The 23,515-nt window shown below is 39.6% G+C and overlaps 1 protein-coding gene across 1 annotated transcript in view; it reads right to left on the bottom strand.

The window, feature by feature from the left end:
* kiaa1671 (uncharacterized protein KIAA1671 homolog) overlaps positions 1-23,515 on the bottom strand; it is a 107,417-nt gene that overhangs the window by 18,800 nt on the left and 65,102 nt on the right. Inside the window, exon 6 of the mRNA XM_002932085.5 lies at positions 5,273-5,394. Within this exon, the coding sequence (XP_002932131.2) occupies positions 5,273-5,394 (122 nt within the window). The remainder of the gene's footprint in view (positions 1-5,272; positions 5,395-23,515) is intronic.

Below are 23,515 nucleotides of genomic sequence, written 5' to 3'. Positions count from 1 at the left end.
TATTTAGGGTGTTTTATTTGGTTACTTTATGACCTGTAGGAGATAAGATACTATAGACTGGAAGCTTTGAAGCGATTTTTAAAAAAAATCACAAATTTTGATAAAAACCAATAACTTTAGGAAAGCATTGCGACTTGATAGTTTGGAGTAGACAGACAGTTGTGCCTATTCTGTATTCCCCAGAATCTGTTCTTTCCAAAAATGTACAATTTTCTGGGATAAACCTTCTGTTAGTGGAATTTTGGCCTTGAAATCCAAAGTATGCAGTTTTTTTGGAGCAGTGCTTTGGGAATTTGGTAGTGTACTGCTGGGAGTTTTTGACCTATACGTATATATATAAGTATATATATAAGTGAGAAATCTCCATAAAACTATATATATTTGGTATTGGCACGTTCAGGAGACATGGGACTTTCCAAATCAGTTGTATATTCGTGCATAAAATAATTTTTGTTTCTAGTATGTGTGATTATATTATGGAAAATTTGATTTTTTTTGCATTTTTAGACATTTAGAAGCCTATATCTTGTTACAGAATTGGAATTACACAAAAATTCTACCATATTTTGAAAGCTTAGGTTGTTCTGAAAAAAACGATATATTGTTTTCCTTGGTAAACTAAAAGTCCCCCCGAGGAAAGGCCCCTAAAGTGAAACAGTGCAAAATGTTCAAAAACTGTCTGGCAATACAAGTTCCGCTTTGACCAAAATGGCTGGCAGTAAAAGGGTTAAACCACTTTTGTTATTTTTTATTTCAAAAGGGTTACCCTGTGCACATTAAGATCTTCCCATGTGTGCGTGGATTACCTCATAAACTGAAGAAACACTCAGGCAGGTTATTTGGCACAGAGTGTTGGCTCTGCTGCTCTCAGCCTGCATTTTTTAGGCAGGTGGATAGAAGCAGTTTTGCTCTCATCCACACCTCCATGTATCTGCACTGACAGGCACAGCTTCTGCCTAAGGGCTCTGGCACACGGGGAGATTAGTCGCCCGCGACAAATCTCCCTGTTCGCGGGCGACTAATCTCCCCGAATTGCCATCCCACCTCGCGAGGCAATTTTGGCGATTTGCCGAAAACACCTGCGCAGCGTGTGTCATCCCACCGGCGACTTACATTTTCGCCGGTGGGATGGCAATTCGGGGAGATTAGTCGCCCGCGAACAGGGAGATTTGTCGCGGGCGACTAATCTCCCCGTGGGCCAGAGCCCTAAAGGTGGCCATACACAGTTTGTTGTCAAGGCTGCCAAATAAGTGGATAGTTTCTGTTATATCAGGCTAATTTGATTGCTATGGGCCGACAGACTGAGAACCGCATCAACGAGCCGTTGCAGCCCCCCAATCCAAACCTGCCCAGTTTTAGAGGGGGGGGTCCCGGACCCAGGCAGATAAGATGCCAAATCGGTCTAAAGGACCCAAATCAGCAGCTGAAATCTGCCCCTGTATGGCCACCTTAAGTGCAGGTATACAGAGTGGAGCAGAGATTGGACTGAAAATACCTGCTTTAGTGTTTTTCAGGCCAATCTTCACACCGGGCCGCATACCTGCACTTGGACTGAAGCTGTGCCAGTCAGTGCAGATACCTGGAGCAGATCCGCTTCTCTCTGCCTGCCTTAAAGAAAATGCTCTTTGTGCCCTTACCCTTAGACTGTTAGGTCAAAAAGCAGGCTAAGAATCAGCCCCTACACTGGCATCTGCCTTTCCCTGCCCCTAGAAACAATGCACCAGGCACGAGAAGCGGATTTTGGCTCTAGAATGCATACCCCGTGGTTTGGCACCACAATCCATTCAGAGTGCCTACACCCCGGGCCAACACAATGGCTCCGAGTGCACACAGGAAAAGCTGATGCTAGTGTAGCGGCTGAGGACTGGTGTGAATGATGAAAATCTCTGTAAAATGATTTTGTAGAATATGCTGGTGCTTTATAAATAATAGAAACTAAATAAACAGATACAAATAATACCATTCCCTACAGTTACAGGTGTAGCCTTGCAGACTGTACAGATATTAATGTGCATAGAAATATATAAGGCACTGAATCCTAATCACATGACAAGAAGTTTGGGTTTATATCAATTAAGCAAAAAAAAAAAAAAAAAAAAAAAAAGATATATGTTTGAGAGGATTATCCCTTGCAATTATGCTACTAAAATATAATTTAGTATATGTATGTGTAGCTATAAGGGAATGCAGGCAGGGTAAGGATTTACCGTCATTTATCATTCATGAGACATTACATCATGAATGTGACTCCTCGTGACTCATGATCTGGGGGGGGATGGGCTGCCTAGTGAGGAAGGGGGGTTGGACATAACCATGCATAGATACAGATACACTGTAGAAGTGGAATTCTCTATTTTGAGACTACATTTACATTATATGCCTAAAGGTACTGAAAAAAATGATCTTTCTACTCTTCTAAATATCTTACTTTTCATTTTTGTAATAAGCTGCCTTTATGTGAATGTCAGTGTGTTTGTGACAAGTAGTGAAAAGAACCCTCTATTACCCAAGTAAGGAGCGTCTCTGTCCTTGACAACTGCCCTGTGTTATTTCTCAGCTAGGTTTTGGGGGGTGCAGGACCCATTTTAACTCCACAGACATGCAGAAACCGTCCCTAGGCAGAAAGCCTTTTTACCCAAAGTCCCCCTATAAAAATGGCTGTTTACGCGCAGCATGAATAAAATACTGAGCTGTTCTGTGGTGTATGTTTATGCCATCTGCGGCTACATTATGGATCTCAGTGATCAGCCACAAAGAGCATGCACATAGACAAGTGCTTTACAATGTGCCCTACTCACATTTCCCTAGATATAACGACAAACAGCAGGGAACGGTTTTGGATTGCTTCTCACTGATATCAATGGGAATCAGCAAAATAGAAATGGCGCTCACATAACATAAACCCCAAAACACGGATGCTGTCCAATGTAACCTTCCACATTTTGTAGCCAATATTTTTTGGGAGACAAGCAGCAGTGAAACAAGTCCCGGAGAAGGATTACACTAACCCTTTACATTCCAGTGAAACATAGTTCCATGAGAATCAAAAAAAAAAAAGCATGTGACACATAACTCTGGTCACACTCTAGCAATAAGCCCTGACCATCGGGTTTCCAGCTGGATATGAGGATCAATCTCTTTGAAATAAAGATTAAAATCTCAACTGCAGACCACATACAAAGGCAGGTATTCTTGATACCTGACCTGGTATATTCAGCCTTAAGGTGGCCATACACATGCAGAGTTAAGCTGCTAGTTCAAGACCAATTCGGCAGTTTATCTGCCCCTGTATGGGGACCCCCCAATGGGCCCCTCTGGCTGAAAACTGACTAGGTGTCAATAAGGCAGGTTAGATTTTGCCATCAGATGGGGGACCACATTGGCTCATTGATGCAGTCCTTGCTCCAATGGCTCCTATACCTGTTGTTGTAGTTGCTTGGCCCTAGGGCCCTAGGGCCAACAATCAAATTAGCCAGATATTGCCCACCTTAGAAAGGCATATATGGGGAAATATCTGCTCGTTTGGCAACCTTCTTAACTTAAAGGACATGTCAACCCCAAAAATACGTTTTTGCCTAATGAAAGAAAACATAATTCTAAGCAATTTTCCAATACGAATTTATTAAAAAATTTTAGTAATTTAAAAGTTATTTGTACATGTAATTTCTATTGAAAGCAGCATTTGCTGAACTCCTGGTTGTTTCTTTTTAAACAATGTTGCAACGGTCAGCAAGACAGGTTTGTCAATCTGTTGTCTTGTGTTACATTGTCGGAGTAGGAGCCACCAGGGCAGAGTATAGAAAAGGACAGGCAAACACTGCTTTTAATAGCAGTTATATATACAAATAACTCAAAAACCATTATAAATCTGTGATGAATTTATATCACAAAGTTGCTTAGCATTTTGTTTTCTTTCATTAGGCAAAAAAATGATATTCTGGGTTGACTTGTCCTTTAAGGGCTCTGGCACACGGGAAGATTAGTCGCCCGCGACAAATCTCCCTTGTCGCGGGCGACTAATCTCCCCGAAATGCCATCCCACTGGCGAGAATGTAAATCGCCGGTGAGATGGCACACGCTGCGCAGGCGATTTCGGCAAATCGCCTGCGCAGGGTGTGCCATCCCACCGACGACTTACATTTTCGCTGGTGGGATGGCATACGCGGCGCTGCGATTTCCCCGAAATCGCAGAAGTTGCCTTGAGAGGAAACTAATCTCAACTAAACTCCACGTGTGCCACAGCCCTAAGGGCTCTGGCACACGGGGACATTAGTCGCCCGCAACAAATCTCCCTGTTGGCGGGCGACTAATCTCCCCGAAATCAGTCGCCCGACCAACAGGGAGATTTGTCGCGGGCAACTAATCTCCCCCTGTGCCAGAGCCCTAAGGCATCACAATGTTTTTCCAGGTTTATATCACCTGAAACGTGCTGATAAGTTCACTTATCAGGTGATTTCCAGCCCTTTCAGGACATTGTGGTAGCTTGTTTTTTGGCTACTGTAGAAGATAGAAAACCAGAAGTTATCCAGTTTAAAACCGATTGCTAAAGGTGTATTCAGAAACCATAACACATTGACAGTAGACCTATTTGAATTGCTTATGTAAGGGCTTGAACAGATAAAATGGGTGTATAACTTATCATGCTTAAGCAGAGGCTTCAGCTGTCAGCCTTGCTGAAACACTTGTTGGAAAGGCTGAAAATACAGACCATGCTTTTTTTATGTCCTTTATCCCTATTATAATAATAAAACATGAGATAAATAGTTTGAAGTCGTCAATAGTTTGCCGATACCTTGGGACAATAATAGAATGTACTTCCACTGTGCTCTACTAGGCTCATGTGCATCAATATTTCTAGTCCCTGTTAAAAAAGGATCAGGAACAGGAATTTATTTTTTAGGGGGAAAGCTTAATGGAACAAATGTGTATATTTGGAAGGGTGTAAACCAAATAGGTTAAAGATGGCCATACACCTTATAATTACGATCTTTCCTGCGACCAATGATCATTTGTTCCTTCCACTGATGTTCAGAGCCGAATCGCCAGATATCCACCTGAACATTAAGCCCTAAATGCAGATTTTGCTTGATCACCTTCAACAGCGCCCCATAAAAATCTTTCCTCCCACACGATCAAAGAGACGGGCAATATCTGCAGCTTTTGCTATATCGGTCGTCTCAACGATCCGCCATAGATTCACCAAATATCATACAAAACTAGGTTTCATACGATAATATTGGTGCGTATGCAGTAACAAATATAAATGCCATACCCATCTTCACTCTGCTGATGTTCCTCACTCCATGTCCCATAATGCTTGTCAGACTCCTGTACAAGCGAATCTGTGTCCTTGTTGGCTGTAGAGGATCTAGTGACACACTGTTTTAGCTGGTCCTGGAAAAGAAATGGGCAAATGGTTAGCAGCTAATATACAGAATATAGGCGTATAAACAGCACTGTTTTAAGCTTGTTAGAAAACAGTCTGTTTCACAGAACAAAAGATTTCAAATGATGCATACTTACACATATTTGAATAATGCACCCATTTAATGGGACAATTCATTTGGAACATCATTTTTAAATGGACTAACATACATAAAATAAGTAGCAATATTTAATAAAGCATGACTAGTGGGGAGCAAGTGCTGAAAAGGTCAGAAAAAGCACAGCATTTAAGTGAACCAGTTGTGGACCAGCCAGCTAGGCACCTGCTATACAAAGTGCCACACTAACATTTGTGTGCTACCAACTAGGCAAACATCAAAGACGGACTATTGTTTTTACTAGCAGGGGTCTTTTGTTTCATTGCTGTGGGCACAGAGTAGCAAAAGCCATAAGGCAGCACCACCAAACATTTTCAGCAACTTTTACAGAGAATTAAGGATACATTTAGGTACCAGTCTCTCTATACCGTTATGGAAAGGTTGCACATGATATTTTGTTATCTCTGCACCACTAAAAATTGCTGGGGATTTTGGCTATGTGTTATAAGCAGAGCATTATCTATGACTATAAAGTGTCCCTCCAACCTTGAAAAGAAACCTTGAAAGACCTCCTTCCCCCCACCTATTGTATATTTAAGCCAGACACCATCTCATAAACAAGCTACAAAACTTTAACCTTCACTACAGGGCAAAGAGTATCCAGGACATCAAACAACTAACACCCCCCTAAGGTGCCCTCAAGCTACTACCGTAGTCCATGTTTTGCGGCATCAGGGGGCAGCATCAACATTTGGTAAACTGCACTATAAGGTACCTGACAACATACTACTTTATGTATCAATAGCAAAAAAAAAAAATAATAAATAACCTTCCCTAAATGATTGGGGAACCTTTGCAGATGCTATAGAACCAAATAATATGCATTTCATGTTTTATCAGTAAGCCAAAGGTGCAATTATTGTGCAGTGATGCCATGGAGGCCATCAAACTGAAAGCACAACCACCACTCCTGCCTCTCAGAGAGCTCTTTTATAAATTGTGAGTCTCTATGGGCATTGTTATGAGCACTGCTGAGGTGATATTAGATTCCAGATTTTCAAGACCAGGCAGGGAGAAATCAGCAGTTGCCAAGTTATTACTGAAGACTGTCCTATGCATTTCAGGAGGATGGTTCTCTGTTCTAGTCACACCCCTATAGGATTCATTTCTGCTGTAAAATACATGTTGCAGGCTATTAAGGAAGAAAAGAGTTAATGGATACCTTAAAACATAAGCATGTTCATTCTTGTGTATATAATATGTATCTGCCTCTAGACTGACCTAGATTTCAACGTTCTCTTGTGTAACTTTGTTCTAACTGCAGATCTCCAACAGCCTGAAACAAGCTCTCGATATGATAGCCAAGCCGGCAGCAATGCATTATAAGGATACCCAAATACACACCACAGGGTACCCCTAGATCTGTTTCTACACGACAGAAACAAATTAAGTGATATGCGAATGTCCTGCAGTAAAAACTATCAAAATATCTGCAGCGCCACTGACTTGTAATCACATACCAACATCTGCCCAAAGCAAATATATCCAATTACCTTCAGAGATGCAAGTATAATTATCTCAATGCTACCTAAACTACTAAAAAATATGTTTTCTTCTTAAGAGAAAGCTACAGCTCAAACTCCAGTTGCTCTATATAAGAAATACTTGAGATACTTCAAACAAAGAGTGGAGTGGACTTGACAAAGAAAGCCAGAGTTAGCAGATTCGAAGATGCCCTTGTGCCCATGAAGCGGCCATGTTTGGGACAAATGTGGATTGTTCATGAAAACATTACCAATGTGCACTTCACACCAACCCTTCTATGCTGCTTTCATTCATCCTATCAACTCTCAATTACCCCTTACTTCTCCACTTCTTTCTACTTCCTCCATTAGTCTGCAGGGGTGTAACTACAGAGAAAGTAGACCATGTGGTTGCACGGGGGCCCAGTGATGTCCTAAAAAAATGAGCTGTTTCAATTTAACATTGTAGAAAAAATGTCATCTTATCAATACTTCGAGCCCTAAATTGAATTTGCTGTAGGGCCTAGTTACACCACTGTTAGACTGCCTGTTCTTACACCACTGTCTCCCCCAGTGCTTGCATTCTGCCTTCACTTTTGGCAGCACCTGTCGTTTTCCTTATTTACTGCACTCCCCTTTTTCAGAACCTACCCTAGCACCTCAAAGCTTGTCCTGCCTTTTATTACAATCCTCTATCCTGTCCTTCTGCCTTCTCTTACTCCAGCACCATATTTTAAGGGAGTTTGTTCTACTTTTCATCCCACCTTTTTGCATTTCCACCAAAACAAGTTTAGCTTTGTGAATACTGGTATACTGCTGATATTTTCTCCCCTTGCTTTGGGTTTTCTTACACCAAAGGTTCTTCCTTAATCATTATATAAAGATTCTTTCCTAGCCCCCACTAGCCTTGATTCAACCAGCTCAGGTCCCCCTAATCAGGATTTCATCCTACCTGACCTGTCCATTTAATCTCCATGGAACAAAGTAAGTTTCCTCGTAGAGAAGCCTATAATAAAAAATTTCAAACCATTTATTTATATATGCTTCTGTAACCCGTTATCTATTATCTGAACAGACCCTTGTTTGCTCTTTCATCAAAATGTCTTGCAATCCAGCAAGAGAACATTTGTTGTTCTGTAAGTAAATCCTATTCAGATATTCTGAACGAAGTCACATTCTGAACAAAATGTCTTTAACTAACCAGATTCTAGCAACTACAATGGATGGACCTATATGTGCTATCGCATTAGATTCATGGGATCCTAGACAACCATTTTAATTAAATAAAAGAAAGGAAATAGACACCTAGAAATGTCTACCATGTCATTGTTAGTTGGAAAAGGAATAGCTCACTGGGGAGAGACTTGTACTTCAGAAAACCTATTCAAAGATTATCTTTTTGTAACCTTGTCTCTGCAACAGTCAAACTGGACATACGCATTAAGATCTTTTCGTTTTCATAGGACCAAGTTTATCCTGAAACAATTGTTTAACAGTATGATTTTTATATCAACAAAAAAAGACCATTTCAAGTGATATCGTCTAGTTCAGTGCTGTCCAACTGGCGGCCCGCGATCCCCCTCTGTGTGGCCCCCCACCTCTCTGGCTGCTTAACTTTGTGTAAGCTTTAAATGGTATCAGAACTGAGATTAACTGTTCTGGAAGTTTGTTAGCATTTGGAAATAGCCATTATATGGTCCCTAACGTTTGTAATTATATGCTGGGGGTTGCTCTACTATCCAAAGGGGAGGAGGAGGCATATAGATTTAAGGGTATGTCTTAATATGGCATAATATAATTCTTTCACATATGAATGATAGTTGATATCTCTGCAGTGAGGACCAAGCATTTGGGTTTTTGCTGCACTACCACCATTGTGATTAAAGGGGGGAGTGGTCAAAACTGGCTTCCATTAGCGGCCCTCCACCATGTATGCAAGAGAAATTCAGGCCCTCGGCACCGCAGAAGTTGGACAGCACTAGTCTAGTTGAAGCTAGGAAAACTACCTGCTTGGTCCTGGAAACAACTGAACAATGGGCAAATTTCATTGCTAACAATGAAAATTTTCAAACCTGCCCCAAAAATGGCTAGATTTGCAATCGTTCAGTGCCCACTAATTTACAGTAATTTAAAAGGTTTTTCGGATTGCACTGAAATGGATTGTCAGGGAGAGAAAAATCTTAATGTGTATGTCCATCTTTAATGAGCAGGAATAATATGCAGCAATGCATAAGGTTTTATTTGTGAGCCTTCCTTCAAATCTGAAGTTTCTGAACAACGGGTTTCCAGATAAGGGATTCCATGTAGATATTACACTGTCATTTGTTTTTCTACAAGAAACAGGCTTGCTGAAGAAAGGAAATGCCTTAAACAGCACTGGGCTTGAAATATGAGGCTGTGTTGTGTTGCAGCGACACATATAGAAGGATCACACCTCCAGGCTCTACGTCATTGTGTTACTTGGCAACACAAACACACTGCATAACAGCCCTGGGGAATCGTGTTCTGTCCTGAGGTATCTCACCATGCCTATTTCCACCATTCTGAAAGGCCTGAGCTTTATGCTTGGGGAGAGAGCAATGTAGAGCTCTAAGATACATTTTGTACTGAGCTGGAGCACTTCAGAGTACAAAACAACCATGCCAGGGATGCCTGGCTGGATCACAGAGAGGGGGAAAAAAGGAAGCTTTGAGGTAAACTTGACAGGACATATAACAGCAACATAAATAAAAAATCATTTATATCCTGAAAGCTGTTCAAAGTTAATGCATTTTAGCAAACTAAAATGAGATGTAATGGTTTTTGTGCCATCACAAACCTTTGGGTGCTGCAATGTGATCTGTGTGTCTGCATCTGGGCCAGTGCAGTGGCTCCCAGTACAGACACAAAACTAAGCAGGTGCCTGCAGAGCGGCGGATTCTCTTCCCCATGTGGAATTAGTGTAACTGCCCACTGAATTTACCCCCCTGGCAGCAGTAGAAACAATGGGTTTCAGATGCACCATTCTAAAGATAGCTAGAATATCAGCAATAAATCATGACGGCTGATGTTATTTTAAAGGATGCAAACAAGTATGCCAGGAAATATATTGCCTATGGAAGGTAAATCACAACTTTAATATAAGTAAATCAGCCTTAATGGCAATAATTACATTTTTCCCCGCTGATCAATGAATATAAAAACACTTTAAATATGTATAATGAGTCATGCTTGACAATAAAAGGTTTTGTACGTGGCAGGCATGTGGGTAGCGCAATTTGAAAGCTCCTGCTGTGTCACATTATGTTAGGTGCAGGGAAATAATAGGCAGTTTTAAATGTACAGAAGTATATCAAATCAGAAAAACGAAGAATAAAAGGTTATTGTGCTGAATCCCTCATGCAGTATAGAAATACAGCAAATAGCTGCCATGTAACTGAGCCTGTACCAAATACTTCCTCTGAATGCGACATACAATTTGGGATTTGTTATATATTTATAGCCACAGTCTTAAAGAGAAAACATACTCTGTAAGGAATGTTTCGTTCTTCCTGTTGTCCAATGGCATCCCTCCAGCCATGTTTTATTGCTGCTACTGAAGCAAATATAAATTTCACCAACATACCCAATGGTCACAAGCTTTGGCTAAATGACACTTCAAGCTCTGCACACTTTAGGGCATATTTATTATACTGTGTAAAAAACGGCGAGAAAATTCACCACACATTGGCGGCAGGCTTCGCTGTATAAAAAACAGTGTAAAATCGGCGTAATTTTTTTAATGCGTTTTTCGGAAGGTGATGTTCTCCGTTCATTTTACACAGCTTTTTACCCATTTTTTCAGTGAATTCATTTTACACAGCATAATAAATATGCCCCTTTGTGTATCTGTGATACCTGCCATTAATGTAGCAGCTTTTCCCTCATCTTTCTTTCCAAGAACAATCTGCTCTTAATGCTCTTTACAATCATAATGTAATTCTAAGCCACTTATATATATATCCAATATACAATAATTTAAACCCCTATTTTAATGTTATTTTTAAACATAAATACTATTTGAAGCAGTTTCTGGCATCCTTTACTACTATACAGGTCCAGACTGGGATTAAAAATAGACCCCAGCATTTTAATAAGACAGGAGCCCAAACAGCCCCCCCCCCCCCCCCCCCCAGCCCAACAAAGTGACTGTCTATGGCATATATATCAAACACAAGGCCCGGGGGCCAAATCCAGCCCACCTGACTGTTTTATGTGGCCCTTGGTGAGTGTGTCTGACCATCCAGCCTGATCAATTTCCATTTTCCTCACATAGTAACTAAGACTAAGGTAAGAAAAAGATGCAACTTTCAATAACCTTTACATTTACACGTAAATTGTAAAAAAATTTAAAACTGTAAGTAATATATATTATAATATATAATCTAAATGTTATATTTTGAGTATTTTGTTGGAGTTCTCCCTTAAACAATAAACTGACCCCCCCCCCCCCCACCTGATATTTTCAGCAGTAATTAGAATAAATACATTTTAGTAGCCATATAGTTGTGGCTATACAATTTGAGAATTATAGTAAAATATATTAATGGAAGTATCACCGGTATAATGAATTAATTTTATTTAGTGCATTCTGAATAACTGACACTCTGTACCTTGTAAGCCCAGTTCCAAGCTGAAATGTTTCCAAGCTTTCAGATGTAATCAGTACATGAAATCAGAGGGACGAACAGCTGCCGACTTTAGCTTCTCCAACAGTAACTCATTATAACTGTGTTTGCAAACTGCAGAACAGTACACTTAGAACACACTTAAAAGTATAAACATATGGACAGTCTAAACCAGCTGTTCAGCTGTCACTAACCAGACGCTGGCACTGTCAAACTGTATTATTTGGAAGGTGGGTGGTTATTTGGTAAATGGCAAAGCCCTATGTCCAGTTCTGATATTGACCAGAGCAAGCTCTAACAGGCAACCTGGTTTTTGAGTAGTCCTAGCCCAAAGGTGCTATGGACAATGACCAACTGTAGCAAAATTGCCAAGATGCCTGCATGGCGTTACCAACCAATTATCAAAGGACAGAACATCTTTGATTTACAAAAGTACATTGGTTTTTAATGCAAAAGAAAAAAAAAATCTGGTCTGTATAATGTGCACTTTGAAAAGCATCTCCTGATGTCAGTGAACGGGTGAAACAGAGACCAAAGTAAATACTTCCTTTTAATTAAGTTACAGTTTAATCAAGCTTTATATGTATGTAAATCTGTCCCAACCACAGTCCGAAAAAGTCAGTAAAACTTAGCTGAGCTGCTAATTCAAACTGGCTTGTGCACCTGTTAACTGGTTTCATTGCTTTTTTCTATACAAATTCAAGTCTTGAAAAATGCCTTTATAGCTTTAAAGACTATTGAGGCTCCATATTGTCATTCAAATGCCTCATGCCAACCTACTACATAAGTGAACCTCCAGGTTATCAAGTCCACCAAGTCAGTCTATGAGGTAGAAGTATTTAACTGTTCTTCAGTAATAACATGTCATATGGCATGCTGCAACAAAGTATTCTCCGTTATATCAAACAGCCCCACTGACTTGTAGCGAATTGCCTTAGTCTCAAATTTACAAACCAGTGTTGGGGAATTACTTCATGAACTGGAAACACAAGATTAATTACTTGCTTTTTCCATTATTAAGAGGAGCATGGGAAGAATGGTGTGCCCATACTATATACATCTATGGACACAACATATAACTGGTCTGAGACTAGAAGGTACTCAGAAAAGTCCAAACCTCTTCTGTTCACCATTTAGATGAGTCCCTTTTAAATTATATATATATATATATATATATATATATATATATATATATAAATGTGGTTATACCAGTCACCCTACTATAGTGCCAGGAAATTCTAACACTGCAAAAAAGCATTCACCTTCAAATTCCAATACAATTGTTTTTCGAGTTGCACCACCCCATTCAACTTTGCTCCAGAAAAACTCTGCTTGTACTGCTATAAAACCAGTGTATGTGTTCATGTCAGTTCAATCCTTACTTCTAGAGTTCAGAAACTGGTATTCTTGCATTTCCATCTTAGCAGGGTATCCTCACATGAGCTATCCTACGTATTCTTCCAGTTGCCCAGCAACCAAACCGTTTTACAGAGATGAATGTGTGTGTTTGCACCTATGGGAATTTATACATCTAAATATACTGCCAGAAATAGCATTAACAGCCCATGTTTGGCAACCAATGCAAGAATACAAGAAATAATCAGTTACAAATTCCTTTTAGTAAAAAGAAATAAAACACCCAAAGTCAGATGTTTCCAAGTACAGTTTTTAGAGCTCCCAGAAGAGCAGGGTTTAGTGATTCTGACTAATACTACTAGCTACCCAGTCTTTGGTAAGGGCTAAGAATAAGGACCCAAAAGTCCAGACTGAAATGTATTCCTTGACGTACATACCAGAATTAAAGCATGAATATTAGGCAGTAACAAGATCATTGAGTTAAATTTAATCAAAGCATATGATTTGTTAGACATCTACATGCCTGAATTGAAAGTTCTAGGTATTCTGTGAATATTCCAGATGGAATAATAGGATGCTTGAAATTATGATGTTTTTTTATGTCTCTCTAACCAGTTTTGGACTAGCACACTAAGGTGCCAGGAAAACGCTCACTGGGCTCTCATGCTAAACCAGCGATTTGGCTTTAATAACTGGCCAGATCAGGCAGAGATTTGCTTGCTTGGTGACCTCTTCAAACCAGCAGAAGAAACTCTACAGTCTGGTACCAACACAAGGGTGAAGACACACAGAGCTACTTAGTAGCGGCTACTGAACACCAGAAATTTTTAGAGCAGTTAGTCGTGTGCAATAGCAGAGATCTATAGCGGGCAACTAACTCGCTCCGTGGGGCATCAGCCTTAAGCACAGTGAGAACATCAACAGCTGAAACAAACTTTTTTTTAGCCCTACTATGTTTGCTATTGATGCCATACAAGCTTGACAGCCATAAATAAAACATTTGTTCTCATAATAGACACCCTTCAAGCCTTTATAGTGTTAACATGCTGAGAAGAAAATTTCATATTTTTGCTTTGAGCTGGCAATATTTGTGTAGAGAAAAGCTAAGTTCACAAATACAATAAATCAGGCCAAAATCATCAGACAAGCTTGCGCTTTCTGCAATTCTCACTGGGGCCAATGAAGGGCTATTGTGGCATTTTGATGCTGTAAGTAAAAAGTGCTGTCAACAATTTCACTAATTGAACATGCAAGACAAATGTTTTATGTAAAGACTGCATGCTCTGTGTACCCAGCTACCTCTTGTTTATGTTTCAGGCCTGGAGTATTACGGTTTATTAGTAAACTTTTTACAGCAATCTCTTATAGTCTTATAGTGAAACTTGCAATCACAAAGGGAAATCACCACACTAAAGCTGGCCATACACGCACCGATAATATTGTATGAAACCTCATTTTGTACGATATTCGGTGCATGTATGGCAACTCAGTGAGGCAACAGATATCGCAGAAGGCTGCTGATATCGGTCGACTTGCAGATCGAGCAGGTTAAAAAATTTTCATTGGGCGCCACTGAAGGCACCGGAGAAAAATCTGCCTTCAGGGCTGAATCGACAAAAGGAGGTAGAAATTGTTTCTACCCCCATATCTGACGATTCAGCTAGCTCTGTAAGTGGAGGGTCAACAAAAACAATTGTTTTATCAACAATGATACCTTAAGAGTACATAATCAGCAACCAAGCTAAAATCCTTCAAAACTATATATAGTTTATATAGAATATAAAGTGAAATGTCTAGTGCAGAATGGGACAGGTGAGAATAGTAGATTAAGATGAATTTGGGAGCAGGCCAGGGCAATGGAGGGTCTGGTTGCGAGTGGCCTAATTTGCACACAAAGGACAGAGGGTGCTAGTTTGGAGGGACCCGACTCAAGTATAAGCCGAAGGTGACTTTTTCAGCACATTTTGGATGCTGAAAAACTAGGCTTATACTCGAGTATATACAGTAATTAGAAAGAGACATCAGTCTGTTAAAGGGGAATGTGTTATTGTGAAGGATGTCCCTATACAGAAAAGCCATTAGGTGCTGGAGGAGGGGTGCTTTTGCACATCCTTGGGTGGGAGGACACCTTTTATTAAATCAAGCTGTCAATAGCAGATTTGCCAATTTAGTCTTTGGACCATGAAAGAAATACATTAAGATCAAATTTACATATGAATGGAAGGGCCCGATGTGCCAGCTGATCTCTATATAATTAAATCGGTACTAGAGCAGAGGAAGGCAGTAAAAAGGTACAAATTAGAGGTCTTCAACTGAAAGCATACGCTTAAAGTGACAGCAATTTCTAAATGGGAGAAATTATGGATAAAGACAGATGTTTCACAAAGCCGGAACACTTAAAACTTTGGAAAGGAAAAACTGTTTATAATAGCATTCATCTTTCTATTAAATTCCCTTAAATAGACTGAAAATTTGTTCAAACAGCATATTCTGTGAAGAGAACATGAAGAGAAATTATGGCTACAGGTTCCATTATCTGGAAACCCGTTATACAGAAAGCTATCTCCTATAGACTTCACTGTAATCAAATAATTTTTATTTTCAAAAATGATTTCCTTTTTTGCTGTAATAAAAGTGTCCCTTGTGCATGCCAACTAAGATATAATGTATCATTATTACTGGATTAAATTAATGTTTAAATGATTTCTTGGTAGACTTAAGGTATGGAAGACCCCTTATACAGATCTATGCGAGATCTATGCTTTTTTTTCTCTACAAATTGCCTTTAAAGCCATGAGTAGGTGCTGCTATGTTGCTTAAGTGTAGTTATATAGTTAATTAACAGGAATAATACAAAAGGTAAATTCTTATCAGGACATAATACACGTATCCCTCATTCTTTCTAACTCTCACTGCTGCCAATGTTATATTCTATGCTTTCTACTCCAGGGCAATAAAAGGTTGCAACCAAAAGTAAACCTTTTCCTCAAAAATAAAAATGTTTTTCCTGTTACAGTGAAATGCACTATAGTAAGTGACTGTGTCCATGAAAATTATATGTTTCACCAGACAAGTGAGCCAAATTTAATTATCAGTCAAAACATGATATGGCTGTTTATACCAAGGTGTGCCTCCTGTGGCAAATAGAATAAGCTGTATAATGAAGCAGAACAAACCAAAGCCAGTTCCTGAAACCTGCGGTCAGGCGATCTCCTTCTACCATGTATAATATTTATAAGGCTGGTGGCACATGGGGATGTTAGTGGCACTCGATAAATCTTCGCTACCGCGGGTGGCTGATTCCCCGAAATGCCTTCTCACCAGCAAAGATGTGAATCACTGGTGGGATGGCATACGCGTTGCTTTGGAAGTTGCCTCACAAGGAAACTTTGGGTGACTTTGGAAAACCAAAGCGACGCGTATGCCATGCCACTGGTGATTCACATTTTTGCCAGTTGGAAGGCTTTTCAGGGAGATCAGTCACCCCGGTAGTGAAGATTTATCTAGGGCCACTAATCTCCCCATGTGCCTTAGTCTCAATTATAAACTGCTGACTACCAACTGTATAGCACACCATTTCAAATTAAAGGAGAAAGAAAGGTAAAAACTGAGTAAGCTTTATCAGAAAGGTATATGTAAACACAACCATAAGCACTCACAGAAACGCTGCTCCTCTATCAAAAGAAACACAGGATTTCTTGTCTCTTTCCTTGTCTCTTTAAAGGGGTTGTTCACCTTTGAGTTAGCTATTGGTATGATGTAGAGAGTGATTTTCTGAGACAATTTTTGCAATTGTTCTTCATTTTTTATTATCTGTAGTTTTTTAGTTTCATTTTCAGTTCAGGAGCTCTCCAGTTTGGAGTTTCAGCAGCTATTTGGTTGCTAGGGTCCAAGTTACCTTAGCAACCAGGGAGTGGTTTGGATGAGAGACTGGTATTTAAATAGGAGAGGGACTGAATAGAAAAGAAAGTTACAAAATAACAACAACAAAACTGTAGCCTCACAGAGCAATAGTTTTTTGGCAGCCAGGGTCAGTGATCCCCATTTAAGAACTGCAAAGAGTTGGAAGAGGAAGGCAAATAATTTAAAAACTATAACAAATAAATTATGAAGACCAATTGAAAAGTTGCTTAGATTATATAACATACTAAAAGTCAACTTAAAGGACAAGGAAAGTCTAAGTCACTTGGGGGTGCCTAACATTTTGGGTTTTGATTAGATTGTAAGCTCTACTTAGATTGTAAAGCTCTACGGGGCAGGGACCTCCTTCCGACTGTGTCTCATACCACATGGCACTTATATATATATATTTTTTTTTGTATTTATTTATTATATCACTTGTCCTCCCTGTGTGTAATTTTGTTTTCTGTGAGATTGTACAGCGCTGCGTACCCTTGTGGCGCTTTATAAATAAAGTTATACATACATACATACAAGTGACTTAGACTTTCCTTCTCCTTTAAAGGTGAACCATCCCTTTAATTCCTGTGCCATAGTCAGGGCAGCTCTCTCCCTGCTCCGCAGGGCGACTAATCTCCCAGTCTACCACTGCCCTTAGGAATGTGTGACCTGAGCCAATCAGCAGGAAGCTTCCCCTTAGTCTTACTAACTGCACATGTAAAGCAGTCTTGGTGCAGGAGCATTATGGGAATTTCGTTTACAGAGCTCAGTGTTTTTTTCCCTATGAGACTTCTGATCATCTGAACAGGCGAAATATGGGGAGACTTAAAGGAGAGAACAGCACCAGCCCGGGGTAACTGCAGCGCTTCCTGCTTCGCTCACGCGCGCATGCGCAGTGGAGTGAAAAAGCCGAACTTTAACAGAAAAGTCGGCTTTTCACTCTACTGCGCATGTGCTGACCACTGGCATTTGCCAGAAAACGAAGGAGGAAGCGCTGCAGCTACCCCAGGCTGATGCTGTTTTCTCCTAACAGGGGCACCAGCCCGGGGTACAAAGTAGGCGATTAAAGTCACTTGGGGGTGCCTAACATTTTCGAACCTCTAAGTGACTTTGCCTTTCCTTCTCCTTTAAGGGCACTATTGAGAGAACTGACGGTATGCCTGTAGCTTGAGATTAATACTTTATTAGCCTTTCCTTCTCCTTTAAGGGTCAGTGTTCTATATATGGAGTCTTCTTTTAAGAAACGTGGGGATTTTTGTTGTGGCACTGTGGCTGAATCTGCTGTCGGATGCTTTAAAAAAACAAAAAAAAACAAATATCTTGTGTTAAGCTAGACAAAAAAAAACACCCGTGGGTGCTGATGCTAATTTGGGATCTATATAGGTCATAATAACCACAGTTTGTGACCACATCTTTGCAGGTCTATAAAGAATGCAGCGGTTTCTCATTTCTACAGACAAAAGGGAGGGCGTAAAAATGTTCTTTCCATTTTAACAATCAGACTACAGGTATCGGACCCCTTATCCGGAAACCCGAATTACAGAAGGTCATCTCCCATAGACTCCATTTTAATCAAATAGTTCACATTTTTTAAAAATGGTTTCCTTTTTCTCTTTAATAATAAAACAGTGCCTTGTACTTGATCCCAACTAAAATATAATTCAATAATTGTTTAAATACATTTTTTTAGCAGACTTAAAGTAGGTGATCTGAATTACGGAAAGACCCCATATATCCAGAAAACCTCAGGTCCCAAGCATTCTGGATAACGGGTCCCATACCTGTAGTGAATGGTTATTTTTTTATTATTCATTTATTTTTTAGTTAAAATTTTTATTCATACATTTGTACAGTGTGACCTCTGGTTACCCGATGTCAGATTACTGCTGCACCCCCCGTCACAAGCGTATATTCGGTATGACAGGCTCGGAACAACAAACCTACAGCTACACGCATATTGACATCCTGCTTCCATAAAGAGAAAATAATGTTGACAGTAAGGTTTGCACTTCATTCTCCATTGTGAAATTGCAATTGTGCAGAACACAGCTCTTAAATCTGCACCCTATTTTTGCCAAAGGGCTTCCCTTCTATTTACAGCGAGCAGTTTTTTAGAGCTACAAAATATGAAATATTTACATTAAACACGTTGGGAGAGGCATATTCTGCTTTAACTGCTTGTAATTGGCCTATTTAGTTAACACTGCTAAATAGCACACAGCATACAAGCTGTACAAACAACAACCTTGTCTTTTTTACCCCCATAGTTCTTGTGAGTGAAGGTGTTGAGTTGCCCACCTATGGGACCAACCCTTATGCTTTGACAAGCTACTTCCATAAATGAAAACAAGTTCTACAGAGCAAACAGGAGCGAGAAAAAACCCTCTTGCTTTTCTGTGTGATAATGATATTTGTTTTACCAGGTCCAAAAGTTGGCCATTCCTGAGAACAACCCTCCCAGTACGCAAACACGCACAGATAACATTAGCTGATAAACAGGTTAAAAATGAAGTGTACATGGATTAAGTTAAAGTGAACCCGAGTCACACCCTTTTAGTCTGCCTTCAGATATCTAACTCACACACCTATGTAAATTACATATGAAGCTTGTATTGCTGTACATTAGAGATAAAAGGATATTAATATCCTCAGCTACCGTTAATGTGACCATACATGCTCCGATATTACAGAATGAAATGAGATTTTGTATGACATTTGCTGCGTGTATGGTGGGTAGGCAGGAGACTGATATCAGCAAAAGCCTTGGATATCGGTCGTCTTGTCGATCAGCCAGGAGGAAAAATTTTGACCTTTGCGCCTTTGAAGGCCCCCAAACATCAGCAATAGGTTAATGCTGAATAGTCAGATAGGGGTAGAATTCTAATCCACTAAATCGTCTGCATATCAGACGATTTACTGGAGTGAATGAACAATCTTTCCTGCAACCAATAGTCGCAGGAAAGACTGTTATTGTAATGTGTATGGCCACCTTTAGGGTCTAAAGATTCAGATTAATATTAAACTTTAAAGATATAAGGTTTTTACTTAATCATGCAGAGCTGAACAGCTCCTAACTCAGCTAAAAAAGTGAGGTGTACATTAGCTGCCAATCACGCAGTGCATCATCATGGTTTATGATCTTTTATTGAACCTAAGGAATTGAGCCCAGGAATAAAAGTGAGTTAAAATCAACTTGTGCATAGAAGATCACCAGAGTAGCTTGTTTTCAGTTAAAATGCAAGATACAGAAGCCACAAAACAAGAGGCGCCTTTTTCTTGCAGCTTTATAAATAGCAGGCAGACCAGAAATATAGAAATATAGCAGAAAGTATCTTCCACACAAGTGGTGTTACATTCTTCAGCATATTCTGGTGTTGTATTAACTCCAACTGAGCTAGAAATACTATAACAGTTCTACAAAACATTTATACCGTTGCAATAGCATGTTTATCTTTTACCTGTTTCTTTCATTAAAGGGGACCTGTCACCCTAAGAAATAATTCCAAATTCTTTATCACTGCGTTTGTCAACCAAAATAAACTTCACTTACACTATATAAATAATATAAATCTTGTTTCCTTTGGTCTTAGAATTACATAGTCACAGCAAGCAGGCAGGCACCATTTTGTGGCCACTGTTAAAGGCAAGCTTTGTATCACCCCAAAATCTTGTTTATGTGTTTGAAATGGGGACCTGATGCAAATGTCAATTCACTGGCTACACAATTAGATGTTGAGGAGGGAGGGGGAAAGTAAGTGATGAACGAAAAGTGAAAGTAATTGTCTCAGGCATTGAGGCGGGGCAGGTAATATATGATTGACAGTTGGCATATTTAATGCCTTTATAATGGGTATGGATGTGTTGATAAAAAAAATTGAATTTGGGTTTCAAGTTTCAAGTTTTCAAATTTTAAAAGGACATTTATTACACAGCTTTTTATGCCTGGATGACAGGTCCCCTTTTAAAGAAAAATCTAGTTTGTTAAAAATTGTATGTAGTTTTGCTGGCTCTTGCTGGCTCTTCCAGGAATCAGCAGTGCTACTATAGGGTAGCTAAACTCAGGCTGCCTACTCATTCTGATACCCATTCTCCTTCAGACAGTATCACTCTGGGTGACCTAGCAGTCTATCTGCTGATGAGCACCTTATTCAGCCATATACAGGAAGACGGACACACACGGAGAACAAAGCAGATCTTTGTCTGATTTGGCCATCCAAGTTAACCTAATAGTTCTGCTTTCTACACCAAGGGCTGGGTGACCTGTGCCTACATAACTGTCCATAGCCTGATATCTTAAGAAGACAGACTTTTCCACCAAACACAATTAAAATCTAACCATTCGCTAGCTATGGAACTCATAATTAGCCCATATACACACAAATTATCTGCAGACACATTCAAGTGCAATCATTATTTGTCTGTGTATGGACACCTATACAGTTACCATGCGGATTGTTGGGGAAACAGGCGTTCCAATATAAAATAATCTTTAGGAACTAGAATAGATTATTAATGAAAAGTCAATATTTCAGGCTCACAAACTGGCCGGCCTGTTTGACAACAATGACTCTGGCTAACTAAGGCCTCTCATTGAGTCTAGCGTAAAGCCTACATTAAGCTCTGCAAGCCTAGATAACTGGCCAATAAAAGTCTTACTAAAACCTTTTTTTTAACAATTTCATATGCATTGTGAAACCACAAAGATATATTAAGGTAATGAAAATTAACTTGGCTAAGCAGTGGCTACAAAATTCCAACACAACTCATGGGGTAGATCAACATAGTGCAAAACCTTTTGTATTTAACAGTTTTATTAGCAGATAATACACATAAATAAATATGGACACCATGGGATACCTACTGCAAAATCAAACACCTAATACAGGAATAACCGGAACAAAATATAATGGTACCGGCTGTTATCCTCTATAAACGCAAAGCATGCAACAAATGCAGATATACTTTGTTTTAAAAAAGTAGTTAAAGCAACTTGGCCCTATCTGCTTCAGCTCAACTCAGCATCCCACCCTACAGTGCAGCTCAAAAGTCTTATGCTTTGAAGCTCTACTCTAGTTTGCAATGTCAAATTTCACGGACGGCAGAATCTCTGACAAATACAATCATTTTCCGCCACTATCGACCCATCCCTTCGTCCCAGACTCACTGAACTGTAAAGCAATGCTTGCAATAAGACAAATCTGTTATTTTTTTCACAGCTGTCAAGGTCTCCTGACCCAAATCTAAATCTGAACTATAGGAAAATGTAAAAGTTAAAAGGAATAGAACTTGAAAATTCAGTAAGGATAAAGAACTGCTTATACTAAAAGTAATATTACTTTAAGACTACCCAGCTTCCTAAAATTTGAGTTGCTTTAACACTGAAAATTAAGTTGGTTGCTGTTGCTCTGTCATGTAGGCCAAGTACAAAAAAAAAAAAAAAAGTTATACAAAAAGAGATAAGTATAAATTGCTGGAAAGCACAGGAGAAAAACTAAAAATGCCTGACTGAAAAATCTCCTTCATACAAACATAAATCACAAAGATAGCCATAATTCCTGTACATCGTGAGTATACACAAGAATGAATACACAGGGCGTGGCATCAGCGGAGACGTCTCAGGCAGCCCAGGGGCCAAAAATGCCCAATCGAGCACCAGGCGAAAAATCAAGCCAAAGGAACAAAAGCCCTCAAACCCTCAGTCTATGTCCAGTGCCACACCAGGTGGTTTGGCCCCTATGCTAACTTACTGGTTTCTGGTGTGCCTGCACCCAGAGCCACTGCATTGGCTGGGAGGCAGGCACCCTGCACCCAGGCTGATGCAGTAGCTCCTAGTGCAGGCATATCAGAAAGCTGGTGTTGCATTAGCCTTAAGGCAACCATACTGGGACCAATCCTGTATGGCATGAAATCGAACAAATACCTTACAAAGAGCCATAAAGGGTATGGCCGCCTTTTTATTGTTACATATTATTGTTAGTTCAAACCAAAAGCCAAACGATTGGAAAAGCAGGAAGTGACAAGAAGCTATGGCTCCTCATAACTTCCTCATTTACTGATATACCACACACTGGCAGAATGAATCTTTCAACACGTCATCCATCATTGTAAGTTCATATTATCCTTTCAAGGTTATTTTCATCATATCCATGCTGTCAACTAAGTCATAAAGTTTCTGTTAGAACTCCATCTCTACATGACCATACATCAGGATTCCATAAAAAAATGCTGGCATGTGTATCTGAAAATAATTCCTGTAATAGTGAAATATGTATTGTTCACATAACAAAAATACATCTTAAAAAGAACTAACAACTAGGACCAATGTTTTAAAACATTGTTTTAAAATATAACACTGAAGAGATTTCTATACAATGCAAAAGAACTTAACATTTTAGGAGCGAATGTAAGAAAAAAATGGCGCAGCAAAGTGAAAGAAAAGCACATACTGAGTAGCTGTCTATGTGGCAAAGTAGAAGGGAAGGTAGGAGGGGGAACATTTTATACCAGGTCCCTTGTTTTTAGGTGAGGTTTGCATATGGAACAAATAGATCAGTACAGACTGGATATACTGTCAGACTGCAATATTAGAAGATGCCCAGCACTTCTA

The sequence above is a fragment of the Xenopus tropicalis genome, chromosome 1 (genome assembly GCF_000004195.4).
Source record: "Xenopus tropicalis strain Nigerian chromosome 1, UCB_Xtro_10.0, whole genome shotgun sequence".
Lineage (NCBI taxonomy): Eukaryota > Metazoa > Chordata > Amphibia > Anura > Pipidae > Xenopus > Xenopus tropicalis.
Note: the sequence above shows the minus strand (reverse complement) of the source record. Positions and strands in the feature narration are given on the sequence as shown.